At 38.4% G+C, this 21,284-nt stretch overlaps 3 protein-coding genes and 1 pseudogene across 4 annotated transcripts; 3 read left to right on the top strand and 1 right to left on the bottom strand.

Moving 5' to 3' along the window:
- Positions 1-1,463: 1,463 nt before the first annotated feature.
- On the top strand, positions 1,464-4,229 carry LOC132188360 (uncharacterized). Of its 2 annotated transcripts, XM_059602786.2 has the most exons (4): positions 1,464-1,611; positions 1,924-2,012; positions 3,250-3,372; positions 3,816-4,229. In XM_059602786.2, the coding sequence occupies exons 2-4, from the start codon at positions 1,995-1,997 to the stop codon at positions 3,957-3,959; spliced, it is 285 nt and encodes a 94-aa protein (XP_059458769.1). In that variant the 5' UTR covers positions 1,464-1,611; positions 1,924-1,994; the 3' UTR covers positions 3,960-4,229. The 2 variants fall into 2 exon arrangements, with proteins under 2 accessions (XP_059458769.1, XP_059458768.1); XM_059602785.2 differs by having other exon boundaries at positions 1,464-2,012.
- Positions 4,230-5,501: 1,272 nt separating this feature from the next.
- LOC148584986 (uncharacterized) lies at positions 5,502-8,115 on the top strand. Its single transcript, XM_088517626.1, has 3 exons — positions 5,502-5,664; positions 6,067-6,483; positions 7,949-8,115. Exons 1-3 carry the CDS (start codon positions 5,502-5,504, stop codon positions 8,113-8,115), a joined length of 747 nt encoding a protein of 248 aa, XP_088373752.1.
- A 1,142-nt stretch (positions 8,116-9,257) lies between these two features.
- On the bottom strand, positions 9,258-16,211 carry LOC132187960 (uncharacterized; annotated as a pseudogene).
- On the top strand, positions 14,276-20,830 carry LOC132186794 (uncharacterized). The gene is made up of 8 exons (XM_059600856.2): positions 14,276-14,631; positions 17,305-17,559; positions 17,888-18,034; positions 18,188-18,286; positions 18,532-18,723; positions 18,932-19,051; positions 19,516-19,587; positions 20,332-20,830. The coding sequence occupies exons 2-8, from the start codon at positions 17,344-17,346 to the stop codon at positions 20,554-20,556; spliced, it is 1,071 nt and encodes a 356-aa protein (XP_059456839.2). The 5' UTR covers positions 14,276-14,631; positions 17,305-17,343; the 3' UTR covers positions 20,557-20,830.
- The last annotated feature ends 454 nt before the right edge of the window (positions 20,831-21,284 follow it).

A 21,284-nucleotide genomic window follows, 5' to 3' on the forward strand; every position in this document is an offset into this window, starting at 1 on the left:
GCAGTACGGTACCGGCGCTAAAGATGAAAGTTCAACCCACTGAAGGGCGTTGAGAAGGTGGGATCCATCAGTTTTGCCAGGCTGAGTGCACCTTTAGTTAATTGGTTGGCCTAGAAGGCACATCTACAGCCACAGGCGCTGCCATGGTCATAAAGGCCGAGCAACCCTAGTACACAGGGGTAACAATGTACATTGACCCTATTATGAGAACACCTTTATTAAGTAATGATTTTTGTTCATTAGATGAGTATTAATTGTTGTTCTATTGAAAGAAAATATTTTTGTCTTGGAGATTTTATAAAAGAAAATCAGTGTTTTAGAAAACAATTTTTAACTCAACTATTTTATGGTTGAGGATCTACTTACTGAGCATTTTTCGCTCACCCTTATTATATTTTTATTTTCAGGGTATAAGCATGAAGGAATAGAAGGTCGGAATGAGGAGTTAAGAGGACCATAGCCTCATGTCATGAAATATGTGTTTTTTTTTTTTTTTTTTTTAATAAGTGCACTAGCATGAAGCCTTCGCTATTTGGATTTTTAAACTATGTTGTTAGTTTTCTTTTTTTAGACCAAACGTTTTCACTTTCAATAAGTTTTTATCATGCATTTATTACCACATTTAGTTAATTGCTCTGGTAACCTTATGATACTTTGTGCATCTAAGAGAATTTGTTAATAAACCTAGCTCTAATGGGCTAGGGTGTTACAACTCGTGGTGTAGTCTTCGGTTCTCAAAGCCAGTGTGGTCTCTGTTGGAGAGAAAGAAAAGGTTGATACTGGTTTTTTTTGGCAGGGGTTCCTTGGACCGAGTCCTGCAAGGCACGCTTCTCATCCCTCGCCCGAGGTGTCGGTTGTGACTTCAATGTCTTTGGTTGTGAAGGAAGTTGGAGTGGATGAAGATTTGGGTGGTTGCTCTTCAGGCACTCCGGTCGATGTCAGGTTGTCTGGCTTAATCCAATCACAAAAGTTGCCGGTAGGTTTCGGTTTGTCTGGGAAGATTGTTGTGTGGGATTAGGGAGATGAGGTTTGGTATGGGGAGTATGGAGATTCCCCTTACCCTTCAGATGCTTTTTCCCCGACCGCCTCGATTGGGTATTGGATTGTAATGAAGATGAGGATCCGACCTTGGCGCTACTGGATGCCATTAAAGTGGATTTTCTTCAGGAAGTAAAGTTTGGGCAGCCTAAGACTAAAGGCAAGAAAGAGCTGTTAAATTTAGAAAGCTCCATTAACTATGGCGATGCAAAAGCGTCTACATGGCGAGGGAAAGGCAAGGCTCACGTGCGGTAGTGTTGAGTGTCCTCACGAGTTTCGGGTGTGAGGGCTTTAGGTCCTTGTGGGCTAGTTTGGTTTCTTGTGGGCTAGTTTGGTAGTTCCTGTGCTTTTAGTGTTGTTGGGTTTTGGCGGGTGCTTTTTCTTTTTTTTTTTTTTTTTCTTTTTTTCGCTGCTTTGTGTTCCTTTTTATACTTCCGGTATGTTTGGGGGTATCTATCCTTTTTATAAAGCTTATTTGATTACCTATCCAAAAAAAAAAAAAACTTGTTGCATTACTTTCACGTACATTTTTTTTTTCTTGAATCTGGAATGAAGCACAAATTGCTGAATCTGGTAGAAAATCTTGTCGAAGCTTATAGAGTAACCTTATATTGACTACTTCAACATATATCCCGTGCTTTTTTGTTGTTGTTGTTGGTGTATGTTTGTTTGTTCTTTTGTCATATTCTCCTTTTATTAGAATTGTTGCCTTTTGTCATTTCTGCATTGAAGAAATGTTTTAACCTTTGCATAAATGTTGGATTTTATTTTATTTTGTTTTCCATTGGCAGATTTTAGTAAAAGCTGAGGTGTTCAAAGTAATGATTTGTTACCTTTGAATTTCTTCTATCTAAAAACATAGAAATGATTTTTTTATGATTGCAGTGAGGCTTGCTGCTGAGGAGACGTCAGTAAATTTAACTGGATATGAGCACAATGCAGTGACATGTATTGGCATGAAAACAGACATTCCGGTAAAACACTCTCTCTGTACCATTATTTCGGGAAGTGTTATCATATCCCATAGATATTCCAGCTAGATATGACAGTTGGGAGTCTTATATTTCGGGAAGTGTTCATGTCATTGGATTTTATTATTTTGCTGCTTATATTTTACCATTTACTGGATTCTTCATATTCTGCATCACTCTTGAAGTTTTCTGCTTTCGTAAGTATCTATAAGCCAGTAATTAACAATATGTTCAGAATTCTAACATAATTAATAGAACGGGAACAAGGATGGAACTTGTGTGTAGAATTATTGGTCACTGGCTCTTCCAACATGCTTAATGTTGGAAAGAGTGCCCTTTCCTGCTAGATGTAGCAGTAACACATTGGCCCTTTATGTTTAATTGTCGGGGCTTGCCTACAGCCATGCAGTTGGTGTTTTCAATCAGGATTCCAATATATTTTGGTTGGAATATTGAGTGTTCTCCATGTTCAATATGTATGTCATTTTAAAGGACCTCTTTTTATGATTTAAATCCTTCCAAACATGCCCAGCTGTTCCATATATCATTTTTGTTTCTATCACAATAGGTGATCATGAAGGCTAGGATCCTTTATGCAAATTTTGGAATACATATGGTGGTGGTCCACTGTATTGGGTGACTATCAATGATTTTCTGCCAGTCTCTGCTCCATCTACTTTTAGGTTGTTTAAAAGGAATCAGCTTGCTAGTTACTCTGGCAGCAATAGACCTCACTTACATGTTTGCAACAATGATTTTCTGCCAGTCTCTGCTCCATCTACTTTTAGGTTGTTTAAAAGGAATCAGCTTGCTAGTTACTCTGGCAGCAATAGACCTCACTTACATGTTTGCAACAATGATTTTCTGCCAGTCTTTGCTCCATATACTTTTAGGTTGTTTAAAAGGAATCAGCTTTCTAGTTACTCTGGCAGCAATAGACCTCACTTACTTGTTTGCAACAATGATTTTCTGCCAGTCTTTGCTTCATCTACTTTTAGGTTGTTTAAAAGGAATCAACTTGCTAGTTACTCTGGCAGCAATAGACCTCACTTACATGTTTGCAAATAATTTTTGTTGGCAATGAAATGAATACCTCTTGTGTTACACAGGCACAATAACATATCACAAATTAGAAAGGAAAGAATAGAAATGAAATTACATTGTTCAATTTTTAGAATATATCACTCGATCATAAAGCATGATATCATGCATTTTTTAAATTCTACTAAATGTATTTCAGGTGATTTTGGATGAAGCAATTGTAAAACGTCATCCTGATTTCTTCTGGTTGGGTGGTGGGGAGGTTGATCTGAAGCTGGGGATCCGAACCTCTGAATTTATCAACTTTGTTAAACCTTTCATCGTAAGATGTAGTACTGGTGCTTGATTACCTGACATGAATCATTATCAAAACAATTAAAGATCAGTAATTGACAATTAAATTATGACCAAGCAAAATAGAGAGACTAAAGATCAGTAATATTATGGTCTCTTGGATTGCAGTGATTCAATGCAGGCTCTTGAACAATGGTTTAGAGTTCATCATGATGGAAGCCCCTGAATGCTCGTATCTCTATATTTTTGTGATTTGGACTTTTTTTTCTTTTTATCATTATCACTTTCAGCTGGAAGCAAGCATAAAAAATGGAGATATTCAGGGCTTTCAATTATTTAGCAAGGCTGCAAATCACTTTTCGTCAATGGGTAGAAAGAAAGACCATTCAAAGGGGCGTGAAGGAATTTCTAGAATATGGAGGATTGATTTTCTATTCTCGTCTGACATAGGCTTTAACTTTTAATGTGAAGGGAAGGAAAGCAGAGAACATTAAATTGCCGTCTGCTAACGAACAATCAATAAATGAGATTCAGAGGTGGGGAGTTCCCAAAAAACCAACAGGAGATCGTGAACCCTCAAATGAAGATTGGTTAGATGATGAGAGAAATCACTAGCAAGTCAGCAACTAAGCATTAGATATGAATTTTGATTGAAGATAATGTAGGCTTGGGGAGAGAGCGTAATTCCTTCCAAGTAGACAACCCGAGTAGGGTTAAGAGCGCTAGATGGTTTCATCCTTAGATTGCATTTTGTATTCTACATCTTCATTGTTTATTTACTGAGATTTATATATTTCGATATTACCCTACAGTAACATTTTATTGGTTGAATTTCGAAGCAAACATTGTACAAAATAGGATGAATGTGATACTGACTAGTCTTGATGACAGCTTCTTGCTTATTATTATTGGGAGAAAATATTCATGTAATCCATTGTCTAACACTTGATGTTAGATTATATGTAATGTAGTCCCACATGAGTTATGTATATTTATTTTCTGTCTTATTAGCCTATATATATAGGCCTCTTCTGTACATGATCTAGTGTGATTCAATATATAACATTATTTTCAACATGGTATCAGAGCACAGGCTCTGAATCACCTTTAAAATTTTTTTTCCCACATCCTGTATTATTCCGGTGCCGCTAGTATTCTCCAGTGAATCCTTCCCTTTGTCTCTTATGGTTCTCTATCTTCTCCTCGAAGTTTTCAATGGATCACTATACCGTTTTAAAGCTCGGAAGACAATCGTCACAGAGCCGCCGCACACAGTCCCATAGGAGTTCTCACGTTCCCACACGCGCCGCCCAAAGTTTTGGCCATTCCGCCACAGGCTGCCACGGTGGTCTGATTGCTTCTACCAACCCATTGATCAATATCTCTCCTTCCGGCAACTCTAGAATCGCCAATGGCATCAAATTCCGCCAAGCCATGCACCCTCACACGCCAATCAAAGATCTGCGTGTGAGATTCACGCGCCAAGCACTGCTCCCTCTTGCCGCGCGTGCACCACACGTGCCAGTCGCTCCAGCAGCCACGTCAACAGTGCCACATTAGTCTTCCGTTGACCATTGACCGTTGACTTCCAGAGTTGACTAGTTGCTTTCTACTCTATTTTTTCTTCTTGATTTCATATTCGTGGTCTGTTTTTGCTTTTGACCCTTCTAAATGGTACAAAACTAGATTCTTCATCATGTTCAGACTGTATTGGATGGCACAAACTATATGCGTAGCTTTCTTAAAGGCCGCAAGCTTTGGCTTTATGTGACTGGAGAGGTCAAAAAGCCAGTTAATGGGGCTTCTGAATCATAGGACGCCTTCACCACTCGCTTTATTGATTGGGATAGTAAGCATCATCAAATTCTTACGTTTTTCCGTGACACTACTATCCCATCTATTTCTGGGCTCTTTGCTAGCTTCAATGAAGCAAAGGGTATTTGGGATATGCTTGCTTCTCGCTATTCTTCTGTGGACAGTGCTCACGAGTATCAACTTCTGTTTGAGCTTTTTCATCTGTGGCAGGAACCTGATCAAAGTATTAATGATTTTCTTGCTCACATGCAATTCTTATGGAATCAAATTGTTTGGAAGGATCCTACTGATGCTGAGATGTATGTTACACGTAGAGATCAGCATCGCCTTCACTAATTTTTGATGGCCTTGCGTGATGATTTTGAGCCTGTTCGTGTGAAACTATTACATCGTTCTCCTCTTCCCACTTTGGACACTGCCATCTTCGAACTTGTCTATGCCGAGGCTAGATCACAGACTATGCGCTCTCAATCCAGTTATACAGTGTTGGCTGCACCATCATCTGGTATGTTCATCATTCCAGCAAGAGCATTTTGATAGGTCAGGTACTCCTCGACTCCCTCATAAGTCTTGCGATAACAATTAACGTCGCTATTGTCGACGTCAAGGGCACTATTAACAAGTGTTGGCGTAAGGGAAGATCTAATGCACCTACAACAGTAGTTGCTCATACTGAGAGTGGTTCATCTTTAGCTGCTCCATCTCCAGCTGCTTCCTCCATCTCCAGTTGCTCCCTCTGGCCATGCACTAGGATCCAGTGTCACCTTATCTGCTGCTGACTTTGAGGCAATAGTCAACTAGGTCGTCCTATCTCGTTTTGGTAATGCATCTTCCTCTATCCTCTCAGTCTTGCCAAGTACCTCTTCCCCTTGGCTCTTTGACTCTGCTTGTTGCAATAACATGACAGCTCACCCTACTTCTTTTACCACATCTGCACCTACACCTCATTCTTCATTGATTCGCATAGCTGATGGCTCCACTATGACTGTTAAAAATATAGGCACTGTCAATACACCTTCCCTTTTTGTTCCTGAAGTTTTTCATGTGCCTGAATTGTCCTTCAATCTTCTTTCTGTTGGCCAACTGTGTGAACTTGGATATAGACTTGTTTTTTACTTTTCTGGTGTGCATGTGCAAGATCCTTGTACAAGCCAGACCCTTGGGACCGGGTGTAAAATAGGGCCCATGTTCAAACTCTCATCCTTACACCTCCCCACCATTAGCGTCTCTGCTGCTGCCTCTTCGTCACCACCATCTCTTGCACTTTCGCATTCGCGTCTTGGTCATGCATCTGCCTCTCGCGTACAACTTTTAGCTTCAAAGGGTTTGTTAGGTTCAGTGTCCAATAATTCTTTTGATTGTATTTCATGTCAACTTGGGAAACAACCGGCTTTGCCATTTAATAATAGTGAGTCTCATACTACTACTTCTTTTGATTTAATTCATTTTGATGCTTGGGGACCTTCCCTTGTTGCTAGTATGAGTGGTTTACGTTATTTTGTTATTTTTGTTAATGATTTCTCTCGTTACACTTGGGTGTTTTTAATGAAATCTCATTCTGAATTGTTGGATATTTATCGTACTTTTGCCAAAAAAGTTGACACCCAATTTTCAAAACCCATCAAAGCTTTTCATTCTGATAATGCTTTAGAATATACTCAACATGATTTTCAAGCCATCCTTAAACATTATGGCATTATTCCTCACTTGTCGTGTCTAGGCACCTCACAACAAAATGGTCGAGCTGAACGTAAACTTAAGCACATTTGACACTGTTCGTGCTCTTCTCCTTTCCACATCTGTTCCTACCCTGTTTTGGGGCGAAGCCACTCTCACAGTTGTCTACACAAAATAGGTTGCCTACGCCTATCCCTGATAATTGCACTCCTCTTGAGAAGTTGTTTGGCTCTGTCCCCTCATATCACCATCTTCGTGTTTTAGGTTATGCCAGCTTTGTTTTACTCTAACCTCATGAGCGCACCAAACTTGAGCTTGTTGAAATGCTTTGATGCCATGGTAAATATATTATTTAAAATATATTGGAAGCAGAAGAATGAGAGAAAGAGAGAGCGGAAGCATAAGGACTGCATTGTATTGAGTCATGTTATATGAATGAATACAGATGCCTCTATTTATAGAGAGGCTATAAGTGATAGGCAAGTAACCCTAAACTAATGAATGTAGGGAATAAACCATAATAGGAAAGACAATAAACCCTAGAATAATATATAAAATATTCTAACATCCCTCCACAAACTCAATGTATAAAATTGAGGTTGGAAAGATAAAGGAAAAGATTTTTTTTTTTTTTGGGTCGCCGGAGTGGTTGCCGAAATTGGGCGGCCGGTGGCGGTCAATAGAGAGCGGCAGCGGAAGCTAGTAGCCAATGGCTGATGGAGGCAGCTGGGCTCAAAATGGCAGGCTAGGGCTAACATGGCAAGCTCTTTGAGGTACATGTGGTAGCATGGCGACGAAGAGAAGAGCCTAGCGCGTGTGGTGCATGTGCCAGGGCTACGGCTTTGCATGCGCCAAACCCTAGATAGGATTTGGTATCTAAGGTTTGGCGCGTGTGGGGCACGTGGATCCCACGTGCCAGAAGGTGACCGGCTCATTGACGCGCGTGGGAGGCACTGCTGGCACATGCCAGTGCGTGGAGAGGACCTCCCGGTGCGTTGAACACCATGGGAGGCGCGTGGTGGGGTGTTGAGGACTGATAGAACCTTTTGGAGGCACGTGAGGGCGCGCGGAAGCTTGGATGCTCCAGATCTCTACAAATCTATACTTGGCAGTGTCTGATCTGTCTTGTGGGGAGGAGCTTGAAGCTCTGTGTGTGGCACGAACAGCAACGAGCGGAGGAGTGTGGCGGTGCGTTGGAGGGCCGATGGCGGCAGATCTTCCACTGATCTGTAGATCTATGCCTCACAAGCATGAATCTAGGATAAATTTTTCCAGATGAGGCAGCGTTGAAGGCGTGGAAGAGATTTTGAGCGGAAAACCGCTTGGTGGCGCGCGAATGATTGGAAAATGGAGGTCGCTGGAGGGAGCGTTGGAAAACGTCAAAGACGTTTATTGAAAGCCACAAGAAAATTGCTCTAATACCATGTTGAAATGCTTTGGTACCATGTTAAATATATTATTTAAAATATATTGCAAGCGGAAGAATGAGAGAGAGAGAGAAGAGAGAGAAAGCTGAAGCATAAGGACTAAATTGTATTGAGTCGTGTTATATGAATGAATACAAATGTCTGTATTTATAGAAAGGTTATGAGTGATAGGCAAGTAACCCTAGACTAATTAGGGTAGGGAATAAACCCTAATAGGAAAGACAATATACCCTAGAATAATATATAAAATATTCTAACACTTGAACTTCAGAAAATCTTCAGGTAATCCATTGCCAAATCTTGGGATTCCAACCCAAGATTTATTCTAATCCTTCAATCAAACAGTAACATTAGGCCATAACTAAAAATCACCAGCTATGGCCTACACCACCTAATTCAATTACTCCTAGTTCTCCAATGTAGCAAGATCTGATGTGAGTCAGCTAACTTCAGATTCTAGGTTTGGGCTTAAACATAGACATGTTTGTTAGCAGAGAGATTTGGTCAAATGGGTGAAGGAAACTGATCAACAATCAAAACCACAATTACAATGAATGATAAATGAGTACCACATTTCCTAAGACATAAATTTAGTATACGAATAATGTTGAATTAGGATCTTCTCCAGTTCATTTGAATTGGAGAATATCCAGTTAGTTATAGTGGAGGGGTATTTTTGTCCCCTCAAAAAGTGAAAATACAAAAATACCCCTAAAACATAACTAACCGGATATTCTCCAGTTCAAATGAGAATCTTGTTCCAATAATGTTACTCTTTCACACTCATTGCACACCAACTGACATGACGTACTTTTAATAATTTCTCACGTCAACTACTAAAAAAAAGGTGAAATACTAAAAACACACCACGAAAATAGGTTTGAAATAGGTGTGAACAATAGTATTACTCTTTGCATATATATTACACATTGTAGCTTGAACTAGGACATGGAAATGTATTATCGCCTCGAAAATATGGCACTAGTATATGTGATCACCTTGAAGTTGATCTTTTGATAGGAAAATGACTAAGTAGCCTCATCTTAAAACAATACTCTAGACCAACAACAACAAAAACAAAAGAAGAAGATTCTTAGACACATATACAGCTCCATCAAAAGCATGTGAGAAGAATCTTCTAGTATTCAGTTCCAAAGGTGGTCCACTGGCCAGCATGAAAAGAGCTGCATTCATTTTTCATACCAGAACCTGAAAGTACAAAAGTTTTCCAAAATCATAGAATTTCATTAGAGTAATACTCTCCTATTCAATAGACTAATAGATTGTTGTACGATTACTATACAACTTGATGATGCGACTATGAAAATCAACACTTGTTCACATCATTCCAATTGTATGATAGCATAACAGTCTACTAAATAACATTACTCATTTCATTATTGTGTTGATATGCTTGAAACCCTGCCCTATTGGTTACTTTTACACTAAATTATATTTCATACCTTTAACAAAGCCAAAAGCTACAGATGTACCTGTCTTATGATGAACATTATCCAAGTCTCTTCTTATTGTATATCGAAATGTAACTCCAAACAGGGCGCAGTTGACAAAGTTAATTGTTGCAGGAAGTATGAGTTGAGAATTGCTTGTCACCTGAGTGAAGGAGATGGGCAGCCCTACAAGGGTGCCAACTAGGGTAGAAATAAAACCTGCTTTTATGGACTCCAATCTCTCCTCATTTTTGTGAATTTCTTTGCTTTCTTTCTCAACAAAAGCATCTCCATCTTCAAATCCATCCACATTTAGTGCTAGAGAGCGCTTTGCTTCTTTAACCTTTTCTCCTGCTTCTAATATCTCCCTTTGACATTTTGCAATCTTAATTGTGCATAGCATTGAACATCATTAGTAACAAGAAGTTTCTCAGCAACTCAAATCAAGGATTCAAACAAAGAGTTGTCAAAGAAACAAGGTAGCCTGTTAGGTTGAAATTTGCCAAAGTCCCTACATTGGCTTCCGCTGCACGAAAAAGACAAATCCCCCACAATAGGGAATGCATGTGCTTGTGATGATAAGGCAAAATCAAATTGTTTCAAAACCGTCTAATTTCAATAATCTTTTGGACACAAGGTTCAAAATTGTTCCATCTTCACTCCACTGTAAATTGAACTACCCATTAAAAAAAATTAAAAATAAATTAAGAAAAAAAAACTATATAGGTAGTGATTGAATGATATAGGAGTCCTGATTCTCCAAAGCATGACATTAGAGTGAAAACCCTCTTATAAACCCTAAATCTAAATATTAATACAAGCAAACTCAGACCACTTCATTCAGGTGTCCAATAAGTTTCACTATGCATCATGCAGATTTTGGTTTCACTACAACCAAAAGATACCCATAATGTCTAGAATAAATTAAATCTCAGCATATAACATGTTGGGTCATAGATCGGCCATGTAAGGCCCAACATACCCCAGGGCCAAATCTGATGAATAAACTCGCTAAGACTAAGCCCACATGAAGGCTCGGTTAGCCTAGACCGAGGGCTAGTCGGTTTAGGGGGGCATAATGGTCTTATGCCGAGGTTAGATCGGTCATCTCACATAATAGATATATATTATCCCTATACAAAAGGGGTAGTCTTATCTCTCATATTTAAAATAACTATCTACTCTCAACAGAATATGGATAAGCTATTAATGTTTAAACGCAAAGACGTGTGCCCGAGAAATACTCAGGCATCCCTATTTAGCGCCAACAAGGCAAAACTGCTGATCTCACGATCTGATGCCCCTAAGATCACGGAATAACTAACAACCCATATCCTTCGCCAATAACTGTGTAGCAAGTATTCAGGGATATGGAGGCTGAAACGTACGAGGAACAAAAAATTACTCCATGCCTATAACATGCAAGTCACAGCTCAACTTTGAGGTAATCGCAACTCTTGCTCTCTAGCTCTTTGTTGCTTATATTCTCTTCACTCAAAATACTAACTTAGGCATCGGAGCTTCCCTGCCGGAGCAACCGCCGGTAGCTTTGATCCCGTTGTTTGCTATCTTACAGCCCGACACCTCCTCGGACACAACAACGCTTCAAGGAAGGCGTGCCACGTCACCATTCAGAAACTATACATCAACATAACATATAAGAAATATACAACAAATTGTCTAAATTTATATTACCCGCATAATGAAAATCCTCCAAAATGTCTAATTCTTACTCTTTAGTCATTACTTCAACATAAGGAAATCATAACATGTCCTCAAAATGAAGCATAAGCATAATTGGATTATGTGACAGACCTTGGAAGCTTTGCTCTCAAGTTGGTTAACGTATTCCCTCATCAGCTTCGCCTCAAGTTCTTGTTTTTCAATATCCGCAAGCTCTCTCTTGGCCATCTCCACCCTCTTCGATGCCTTCTCCAACCCATCAAGCAAACCCCTGTTCTCTTCTCTGTTCAACAACTCCTGTACTCGCTCGTCCACTATACCCGCCAATGCATCCTTCAGATTACCACTCTCCACCAAGCTGTTGCATTTCACGATTACGAGCCGAGACCTTGAAGAAGAAGAAGAAGAAAAAGAAGACACTCCCCGGAAGGTGGGTGATGTGATGGAAAACTTTCTTGAAGAGAAGAGAGTGTTGGGGTTTGGAGAAGGAACAAAAATGGGTTTGCTTATCCTCCTTTTTCACGTTTCAAAGACAACGAACACAAGTTTTGAGATATTTATGTTCCTTCATTTTGCTTTGAGTAATAAAAATTTGTGTTGTTTTGAGGTGGGTACCAAGGGGTGTCAAGGCGGGCGGTTTTTTGACCGCCCGCTAACCGCTATAACCGCCTAGCGGTTAGCGGTTATTGGGTTTACTAACCACTAACCGCCTTTCTATTAATATATTATTATAATTATAATTATAATAATATTTATACATATAACATAGTCAATTGATCATTAAATCACAATTTGAGTATTAATATATTATCACTATAATTTATATGATTATATCACATGATCATTAAATTATCTGATTATATAATAACAAATTATACATATATAATAGGGTAAATATATCTAAAGTCTTTGGGTCAACACGCCAAAATTTTTATCTTCCTAAGTTGTTTTTTTTTTTTTTTTTTCGACAATTTACTCTTTAGGTCAATTGAAATGCCAAAAAAATTTCTACCATCAAATTTTTTTAATTGCCGTTAGATTGGTTGAAACGCACTGTTTTAACATGTCAGCATAATAATTTTTTATTAATTTAATTAAAAAAATTAATATTTTTTTTTTTTGAAAAAAAATGGAAGGGGTGGCTTCTGGTGGCTGGAAGCCACCCTTGTGCAGGCCACCCCAAACCATTGAGGGGTTGGGTGGTTAGGGGTGGCCTGCGGAGTGGCTCGTGACCACCCATTGGGTGGTTAGGGGTGGCTTGCGGGCCACCCCAAACCACCTAGGGGTGGCTTGTGGGGTGGCCGGAAGCCACCCCAGGGGTGGTTTGCCCATAATGGTTGGGGTGGCCTGGGGTGACTTCCGGCCACCCCTTCAATTTTTTTATTTTTTTTAAAGATTTTTTTACTATATTCTTTTTAAATTTTTTTAAAATTAAATTAATAAAAAATTATTATGCTGATGTGGCAAAACGATGCGTTTTAAAGAATATAACGACAATTAAAAAAAAATTGACGTTAGGGATTTTATTGGAATTTCGATTGACCTAGGGAGTAAATTTTCGAAAAAAAAATCTTAGGGAGATAAAAATTTTGGGGTGTTGACCCAAGGACTTTAGATATATTTACTCTATATAATATGACATAACTCATAAGTCATAAGTATGCAAGTTCATACTTATACAAGAATTAAGTATCTAGAGACTTAGTTTCAATGTATGTTATAAACTTATAAGTCCATATATGTTATAAATGCATAAGATCAATACATCATATGATTCAATGACAATTCGAACACTTATTAAAGTTAATCATATTATTAATGTATAATGATAATGTGATTCGTATAATATCAAATTAAGTAAATGATATTGGATTAAACAATGTGTTACTTATAGGACTAATCAAACGGGGCTATTATAACTGCTAACCGCTTAGGACGATTGCGGTTAGCGGTTTTAGGGGTAAGACAAAGCGGTTAATAACCGCTAATCGTCTTCCTTTATATATATATATATATATATATATATATATAAAGGAATAAAACATCCAAAATGAACCGGAGAATATCCAGTTAAAAGCCAAAATCTCTCTAGAGAGATCTTAGGGCAAATGGGACATATGTCCCATTAATATAAATAATAATAAAATATTATTTATATTTTAAAAATAATTAAAAATTAAAACAATGAAAGTAAAAAATATTTTTAAAAAACTAAGGGGTGTCCGGCCACCCATAGGGGGTGGCCGGACCACTACCATTGGCTTGAGGTGGCTTTGGCCACACCAGACCGGCCAGTATGGGGTGGCTTCGGCCACCCCATGGCCCAATGGGGGTGGTTCGGCTACCCCCAGCGGCCAAACTAAAAACTATAAAAAATTTGTTTAGGGTTTGGGGTGGCCGGACCACCTCCGTTGGGCCATGGGGGTGGCCGAAGCCACCCCATACCGGCCAGTCTGGGGTGGCCGATGCCACCCCAAGGCCCATAGGGGGTGGTTCGGCCATCCCCAATGGCCAAACTAAAAAAAAGAAAAAATTTGTTTAGGGTTTGGGGGTGGCCGGACCACCCCCGTTGGGCCATGGGGTGGCTTCGGCCACCTCAGACTGGCCAGCCTAGAGTGGTCGAAGCCACCTCAAGCTAATGGTGGTGGTCCGGCCACCCTTTAGGGGGTGGCTTGACACCCCTTAGTTTTTTTAAAATATTTTATATTTTTTTATTATTTTAATTTTTAATTATTTTAAAAATATAAATAATATTTTATTATTATTTATATTAATAGGACATACGTCTTATTTAGGACCCCAAAATCTCTCCAAATAGATCTTTTTGATTAACTGAATATTATTGAGTCAGTCCAAAATGGAAGGTAGAGAATCCTATTCTTCCAAAAGGACCAAAACATGCTGCTTTGGTGTTAAACACCAAAACGGTTTGGAGGGAGAATAAGAGGAAACCCTCCCTGCCTCTCAATCCCTTGTTCTCTCATTCCCCGGCGTCGGGCTCCAGCCATTCTCTCATTTCTCTGAAAGTCCCTCCCTGCCTCGCATTCCGTCGTTCTCTCAAAATCTCAATCCCTCATTCTCGACTCTCACTGTCTCACAAAGTGAAAGATTCACTGTCTCACAGCGGCGCAGCCCCTCGGCCGTCTCTGTCTCACTGTCTCTCGACTCTCGACTCTCGCTCGTCTCCGTCTCTGTCTCAGTGTCTCTCACTCGTCTCGCACCGTCTTCTAGCAGGTCCAAATTTCTCATCGATTTCTTTGGATTATATGTTTGGTTTGGGTTTAGATGTTGATATTAAGTTGGATTATAAGTTTGGTTTGTTTATATTAAGTTGAAGATATTTGGGTTTTTAGGGTTTAGATGTTGAGTGGATGTTAAGGAAATTAATTGTATGGGTTTTGATATTCTCGAAAATACAGATGGTTCATTGTTCAATCTTCTTGATTTATTTTATTTTGCATGCAATTAGGTAAATATATTGTACCATTTAATCAGTCACAGATGGAAGATATATGGTGCAATTAACACTAGAAATCCCATTTGCTGTCTGATAATTTGCCTTTTTGGTCCTCTTACGTAGTATTCATACACGAAGGCTTGAAAACTAAACTGGGTTTTTCTAGGAGTGGAAACCTGAACATCGTCTAGTTCAGGAATGCTCTTCAATTGAACTGATTTTGTTTTAACTTCGAAAGTGAACCTCTAGCAAGAACTTCTTGTTTTCCAGTTATGGTGATAGAAATGCAATGTTTACTTTGAAAGTGAAAATTGGTTATATGTTTATCTTGAGAAAGCTCAAAAAGTCCAATTTTGAAAAAGCGGTTATAGTGGATGGTTACATGTTTTACTAACCACTAACCTAGCGGTTACCGGTTGCGGTTAGTGAAATTTGTTAACCATTAAGGCTGTTACGGTTAGTGATTTTTGCCAATAACCGCTAATCTTAACCGCATTGACACCCCTAGTACCCAAGGGGGTGTATTTAGAGTATCACAACGAATTATGCATTTTAAATTAAAATGGCTAAGTAAACTCTTTAAAAAATTGTCTAAATTTTTTAAATGACATGCTAGCTTTGGGATTAGATGTAGTGCGACTGCTAGATCAAATTATGTTACGAGAATTCGCAATTGAGCGTATAATTCCCCTGTCAACCGTAAAAGAAGCAGGATCTTGCTTCTTATTCCGACCTATTTTTGCTAAATAATTCGCGGTAGGAAATATGAGGTTCCTATACCTTCAAACACTAGGTTTGAGAATTAACTTTTGCATTCTTCATTGCACCCCAAACGTGGGTTTAAATAGAATTACAATTTAGGTCAAATCTCTCTAGGATTTGTAAAAGTAATACTACCTAGACTAGGAAAATAAAAGAGAATCTCCTTACTTGACCTACAAGGCAGTGGAGAAAGTCTCCTAAATAGGATAGGACTAAAATACTACTATTAACCTATAGTGGAGTAAACCTCCTTATTGGAATAGGACTAAAATACTATTTGGCAACGGAACCGTTTGGCAACGGAAAACAAATTTAAACTTAGCCAGTTATTGTAGCGGCCGGATTGAACGTAAAGCTAGTGTCTGAAGCATTGATCCAGGCGCTTAGCAGGAAAGAGGTGTGCAATGGCAGGGAGTTGTTTGAGTTATTTTCTCTTCAAGCCAACGCACATTTACTCTCCCCCCGCCATATTATTTACTTTCCCACCCGCTCATTTTATTAACTTTCTTCCCTTATACATCGGCGACCAAGAACCTGCAACATCGCATCGTCTCTGCAAATTTCCCATCAATGAAACAGCAATGCCCATCTGCATCAGCGTGGTTACTAGGTTCTCCAATGAGTGTCTCTCTCGTAAAATGCTCTCACTGTCTTCTTTCTCTCACTTGCATTCCAAAAAAAAAAAAAACCCTCTCTATCTCTCTTGCTCTCACTCCCATCTAAAGAGAAATACCCGAATTTTGTAACCCAAACAACTCCCTGCCATTGCACGCCTCTTTCTTGCCAAGCACTTGGCTCAATGCTTCAGACACCAACTTTACATCCAATCCACTACAGCAACTGGCTAAATTTAAATTTACTGTCCATTGCCAAACAATGTCATGGGGGTGTTTGGCAAATGCTAGCACGAACCCCAATACCCAGGATACGGTAGCTTGACCGAAGGCCATGCCTGTTGCCCACTTGCTACGATTGTTGTGTTGAAGCTACAGTGCCGTGGAAAAAGCTACAGTGCAAGAGGGGTTAACAAACAGACTCACTGACTCTTCAATTGTAACTATTCATTTTAGACATTAGACAAAAATAATGTAATTACATTTTTATCTAACAAATATGTTATAAATTTGACGTGACAGTCCCAATTGACACATTAAATTGGATTGGTGAAATTTTATCTATCCTAATCTATTAAAGACATGCATCAAAAAGCATGTAAGAAAACGACATGCATTTTGGAAGAAAACTGTCTTATATACGTATATATTGCATCCTCGCTAGGGAGTAGGGTGAACTTTTATTACATTTAACTCATATATCATTTTAATGATAAATGAAATTGAATGGTTTTTAAAAAAATTAACGGGAAATGCTAGGTGTTTTCCTGTTGTTCTCCTTGTGTCCTCCTCGTCCTATGTGGAAATTATTTTATAAAAACCAAGTGAGAGAAATAAGAGCATCCTTCTCTTTTGTTTTTTATAAAATAATTTTCACATAAGATCAGGAGGACATGAGAAGAACGGCCGGAGAACACCTAGCATTCTTCTAAACTAAATATTGTAAATGAAATGAAATAGTCCTTTTAAAATAGGAAAGTATAAAATATAAAAGTCATTATTTCACTAAAAATAATGCTTAAAATTTTAAGAAAAAATAAGCTGAAAAAGTTGGGGGTTTTATTGGTCAAACAGAAGTGGACGATGCCTATCCAAGAGGTTCTCATCTAAGACATGCTTGCGCTAACCCGAGGGTTTAATCAGAGGCTTTTCACCTTCCACAAGCACCTCACTCGTCCTCTCATGGCCACCAATGCTCCCCTGAAACCTTTGAAGCGCGTGGGCACCCACAACGGGAGCTTCCACTGCGACGAGGCCCTCGGCTGCTTCATGATTCGCCTCACCGATAAGTTTTCCAACGCCGAGATCGTTCGCACCCGCGATGACCAGGTTTGTTTCCCGAAACATTTTACTGTTTGGCTTCTGAGAAAATGGTGGGAAAAGAAAAGCAAATTGAAAAAAAAGTTGGACTTTTTTTTTGGGTGGGGGGGTGGCGGGGCTTAAAACATTACTTATAAAAAAAAATTGGAGTCTTTTGGCAAATAGGGTGTTTGTCAAACTTGCTGTTCTGGTATTTTCATAAAATTCATTAGCTTGGTGGGTTTTCAGTCAGTAACTAAATGGAGCATTATTTTGTTCGAAGATTTATGTGGTTTGAGGTTTGACTTTTTACTGTTATTTATTTATTTTTTTAAAGAAATGGTTTTGAGGTTTGTAGGTGTTGGAGGGTCTCGATGCTGTTCTTGATGTTGGGGGTGTGTATGATCCAACTTGGGACCGGTATGATCATCACCAGAAAGGGTTTGAAGAGGTTTTTGGGCACTGCTTCTCCACAAAGCTCAGTAGTGCTGGTCTTGTCTACAAGGTAATCTCTCTGTTCAAAAGCGCATATGGATGGTTTACATGTGGTAAATGAATGCATGATATGCATCTAACACAACTTGGTTTAGTGTTATTTGACTAATGATTTGGCCGCATTTTTGAATTTTACGTTTATTTTGTTGTTGTTGGTATTTAGCATTTTGGAAAGGAGATAATAGCTAAGGAGCTTCGAGTTGATGAGGATCACCCGAATGTGCATCGCTTATTTTTGGCTGTATACAAGAGCTTCATGGAGGTACTAATTTCTTACACATTGGTGGTATTGCTGTGCATTTATGAGATAAGGTTATTTCCAATATAGTTTTTTGTTACTTCCTCGGTTTCTTAGATAAAGATGTCCATTGGATGCTTTGACTGACTTCTAAAACAGTCTAATATTTTTGGATATATCATTAAAGATGGCTTCAATTATGTTGAATTCTTGTAGGTCATAACTGGTGGTTAATGAGATTTCTGTAAATTTTTTATTTATGCTTGCAGGCAATTGATGCTGTCGACAATGGGATAAATCGGTATGATACAGACAAGCCTCCGAGATATGTGAATAATACGCACTTATCTTCAAGAGTTGGAAAATTAAATTTGGATTGGATAGAACCTGATCAATCACCTGAGAAAGAGAATGAGGCCTTTCAACGAGCAATGGCTCTGGCTGGCAGTGAGTTTTTAGATGTGAGGATTTCTCATAGTTGATAGATGTTTATGAATTTGTTTTTTTATTTTTTTTATTTTTTTTTTCCATTAACACATTTACTTTGCCAGCCACCCACTAGGGTATAAGGATTTAAAGGGGTCATAGTTATTATTATTATTATTATTATTATTATTATTTTGTGTGTGCGTTTATGCATACAATATAACAACCTTTTTCAACTTTCAGAGTGTTCGGTTTCATGCAAAATCGTGGTTACCAGCACGGTCAATTGTAATGGAGTGTCTTGCAGCAAGACAGGATATTGATCCTAGTGGAGAAATTATGGTTTTATCTACATTCTGTCCTGTAAGTTGCAATACTTATCTCCCTCTTGTCCTATGGTATGGAATGCCGTTAGTCTAAAGCTACTTCATATCCATATGCAATGATCTGTCGGTTGTTCATTGCTTTGATCTTTCTAATACTCCAATTCTGTCCTTTTCTTCTCTAATATAGGTTTGAATTTCTATAATTCTTTGTATTTCGTGTCACAGTTTTTTAATCTGGTAATGGTAGAGAAATTTAATAACCAGTGCAATTGAATTGCTTTTGATTTTTCTTGAATGAATGCATGTTGTTTAGGATATCAGCTTCTATATTGCGGTAACCATATCTACATCAATTTTATTCTCGTTCAGAAAATGTTATGTGATTTTCTTGATTAAAAGGATGCTGCTTTGGATATCAACTACTATATTAGGCAAACTGTAATGCCTATCAATGATATACTTGATGTTTCAGAAGTGTTAATGTGATTTTTCGCCCTACAGTGGAAGCTTCACTTATTTGAGCTTGAGGAGGAGATGAAAATTGACCCTCCCATCAAATATGTTCTTTATCAGGTAGTTATATATATCTTCTTCAATTTTTATCCTTTTTTGGGTCCTTCAGACGGGTGGGATGTATTTTGCCTAAGTAGATCAGGTAGCATGATAATTTTTCATATCATTTTTCTTCTCCTGTAAAGTTTGGAGCTTCAAGCTTTGAAAAGAGAGAGAGGAACTCTTTTATGTTTCCAAAGGAAATAAATTATCTATCATGAGAATATATGCATGTGAATAAAGTTTGGGGGATTTGTTTGCTTGTTAGTGTTCTAGTGCTTTTCTACACTTCTCTTGATCTCAGCCAAAAAGCTTAGATAGGTATTTCCAGCACTCTTCGGTCCAGAGGACAACTTTTGTAGAGTCTCCTGATTCTTTGGTCGTATGCAATAAGAAACAAATGCAATTAGCTTTAAACGAAAGGTTGCTATGATAAGTTCTAAGCATACCCAGTTCAATATGGAGTTAATTCTCAGTTGCGCAATGATGAGAGAGGGAGAGAGAGAGAGAGAGAGGCAATGATATTTTGTTAACTATCATCAACTTGGTCTGTATTGGGGCCAGTTTGTCTCCCGTTGTTCTGCTTAAATTAATTACTTTATATCACAAGGACATCAGATTATTGTCTCCAACCCTAGTTTTTTTTTTTTTCAACGTCTGTCATGTTGTTTACCAATCTCATTTTATATAAGTTTCCCATATATCTCCATATGGCATATATTTTTCTGAGAGTTCTGAATATACCTATTGCAACACAATGTCCAGGATGACAGGAGCAAATCTTGGAGAGTGCAGGCGGTGGCAGTAGCTCCTGATAGGTTTGAGAGCAGAAAGCCTCTCCCTGCTCAATGGCGAGGTCTTAGGGATGAAGAACTGTCGAGGGAGGCAGGTATTCCTGGTTGTGTTTTTGTCCACATGAGTGGGTTTATTGGTGGAAATCAAAGCCATGAGGGTGCTCTGGCCATGGCAAAAGCTGCTTTGAAGCTCTAACCGAAGAAGAGCAATTTTGCTTATGACTTGGGCACCAAAATTTTATAGCCCCAGGTGAACTTTTCAGATGTTGTTTAGATTGCAATCCCCCATACAAGACTATTTAGACATATGTGTGATTTTCTTGGTCATTGTGATCAACTCTTCTCACAGAAACAGAATCTTCTTTATCATGTATTATTTTCTGTCATTCTTCTTTAACTCTTTTTTACTGGTGACTGTAAAACGAGAACGGTGGTAAAATCCCAATAGAGAGGTTTCATACTTTCGTTCACTCTGGTGCTCAGCATCATCAGAGCCGTCCATCTAACGCATCGTTTGCCTAACAGTTTTGAAAAATACAAAAAGAAAAAAAAAATACCAACAAAAAAAGAAGAAGAAAAATTAGCATTCAATTTTACAAATACTTTCCAAATAAAATTCTAAAAGGAGATGAGATTTCGTTCACCAAGTGGGATAGAGTGAGACCCCTAAGCAATTGGAGGTTCTTGCTCATCAATTGGAGTTTCTTACCAAAATCATTTTTCGCATAAGACAAAGTCTTGTTCCAAATTAGATTAAAGGAAGTTTTTTAATCAATTCTATTAAATTGACATTTATTTTGTAAACCATGTGATTTTCACATGCATTATTACATGTTGGGATGTTAGTTTAATAGACTAAATTAAAAATATTTCTTCCATCTTAATTTAATTAAAAAAATAAAATAAACTTTGATCTCCCACATT

This window comes from Corylus avellana, chromosome 6 (assembly GCF_965113065.1).
Source record: "Corylus avellana chromosome 6, dhCorAvel1.hap1.2, whole genome shotgun sequence".
NCBI lineage: Eukaryota > Viridiplantae > Streptophyta > Magnoliopsida > Fagales > Betulaceae > Corylus > Corylus avellana.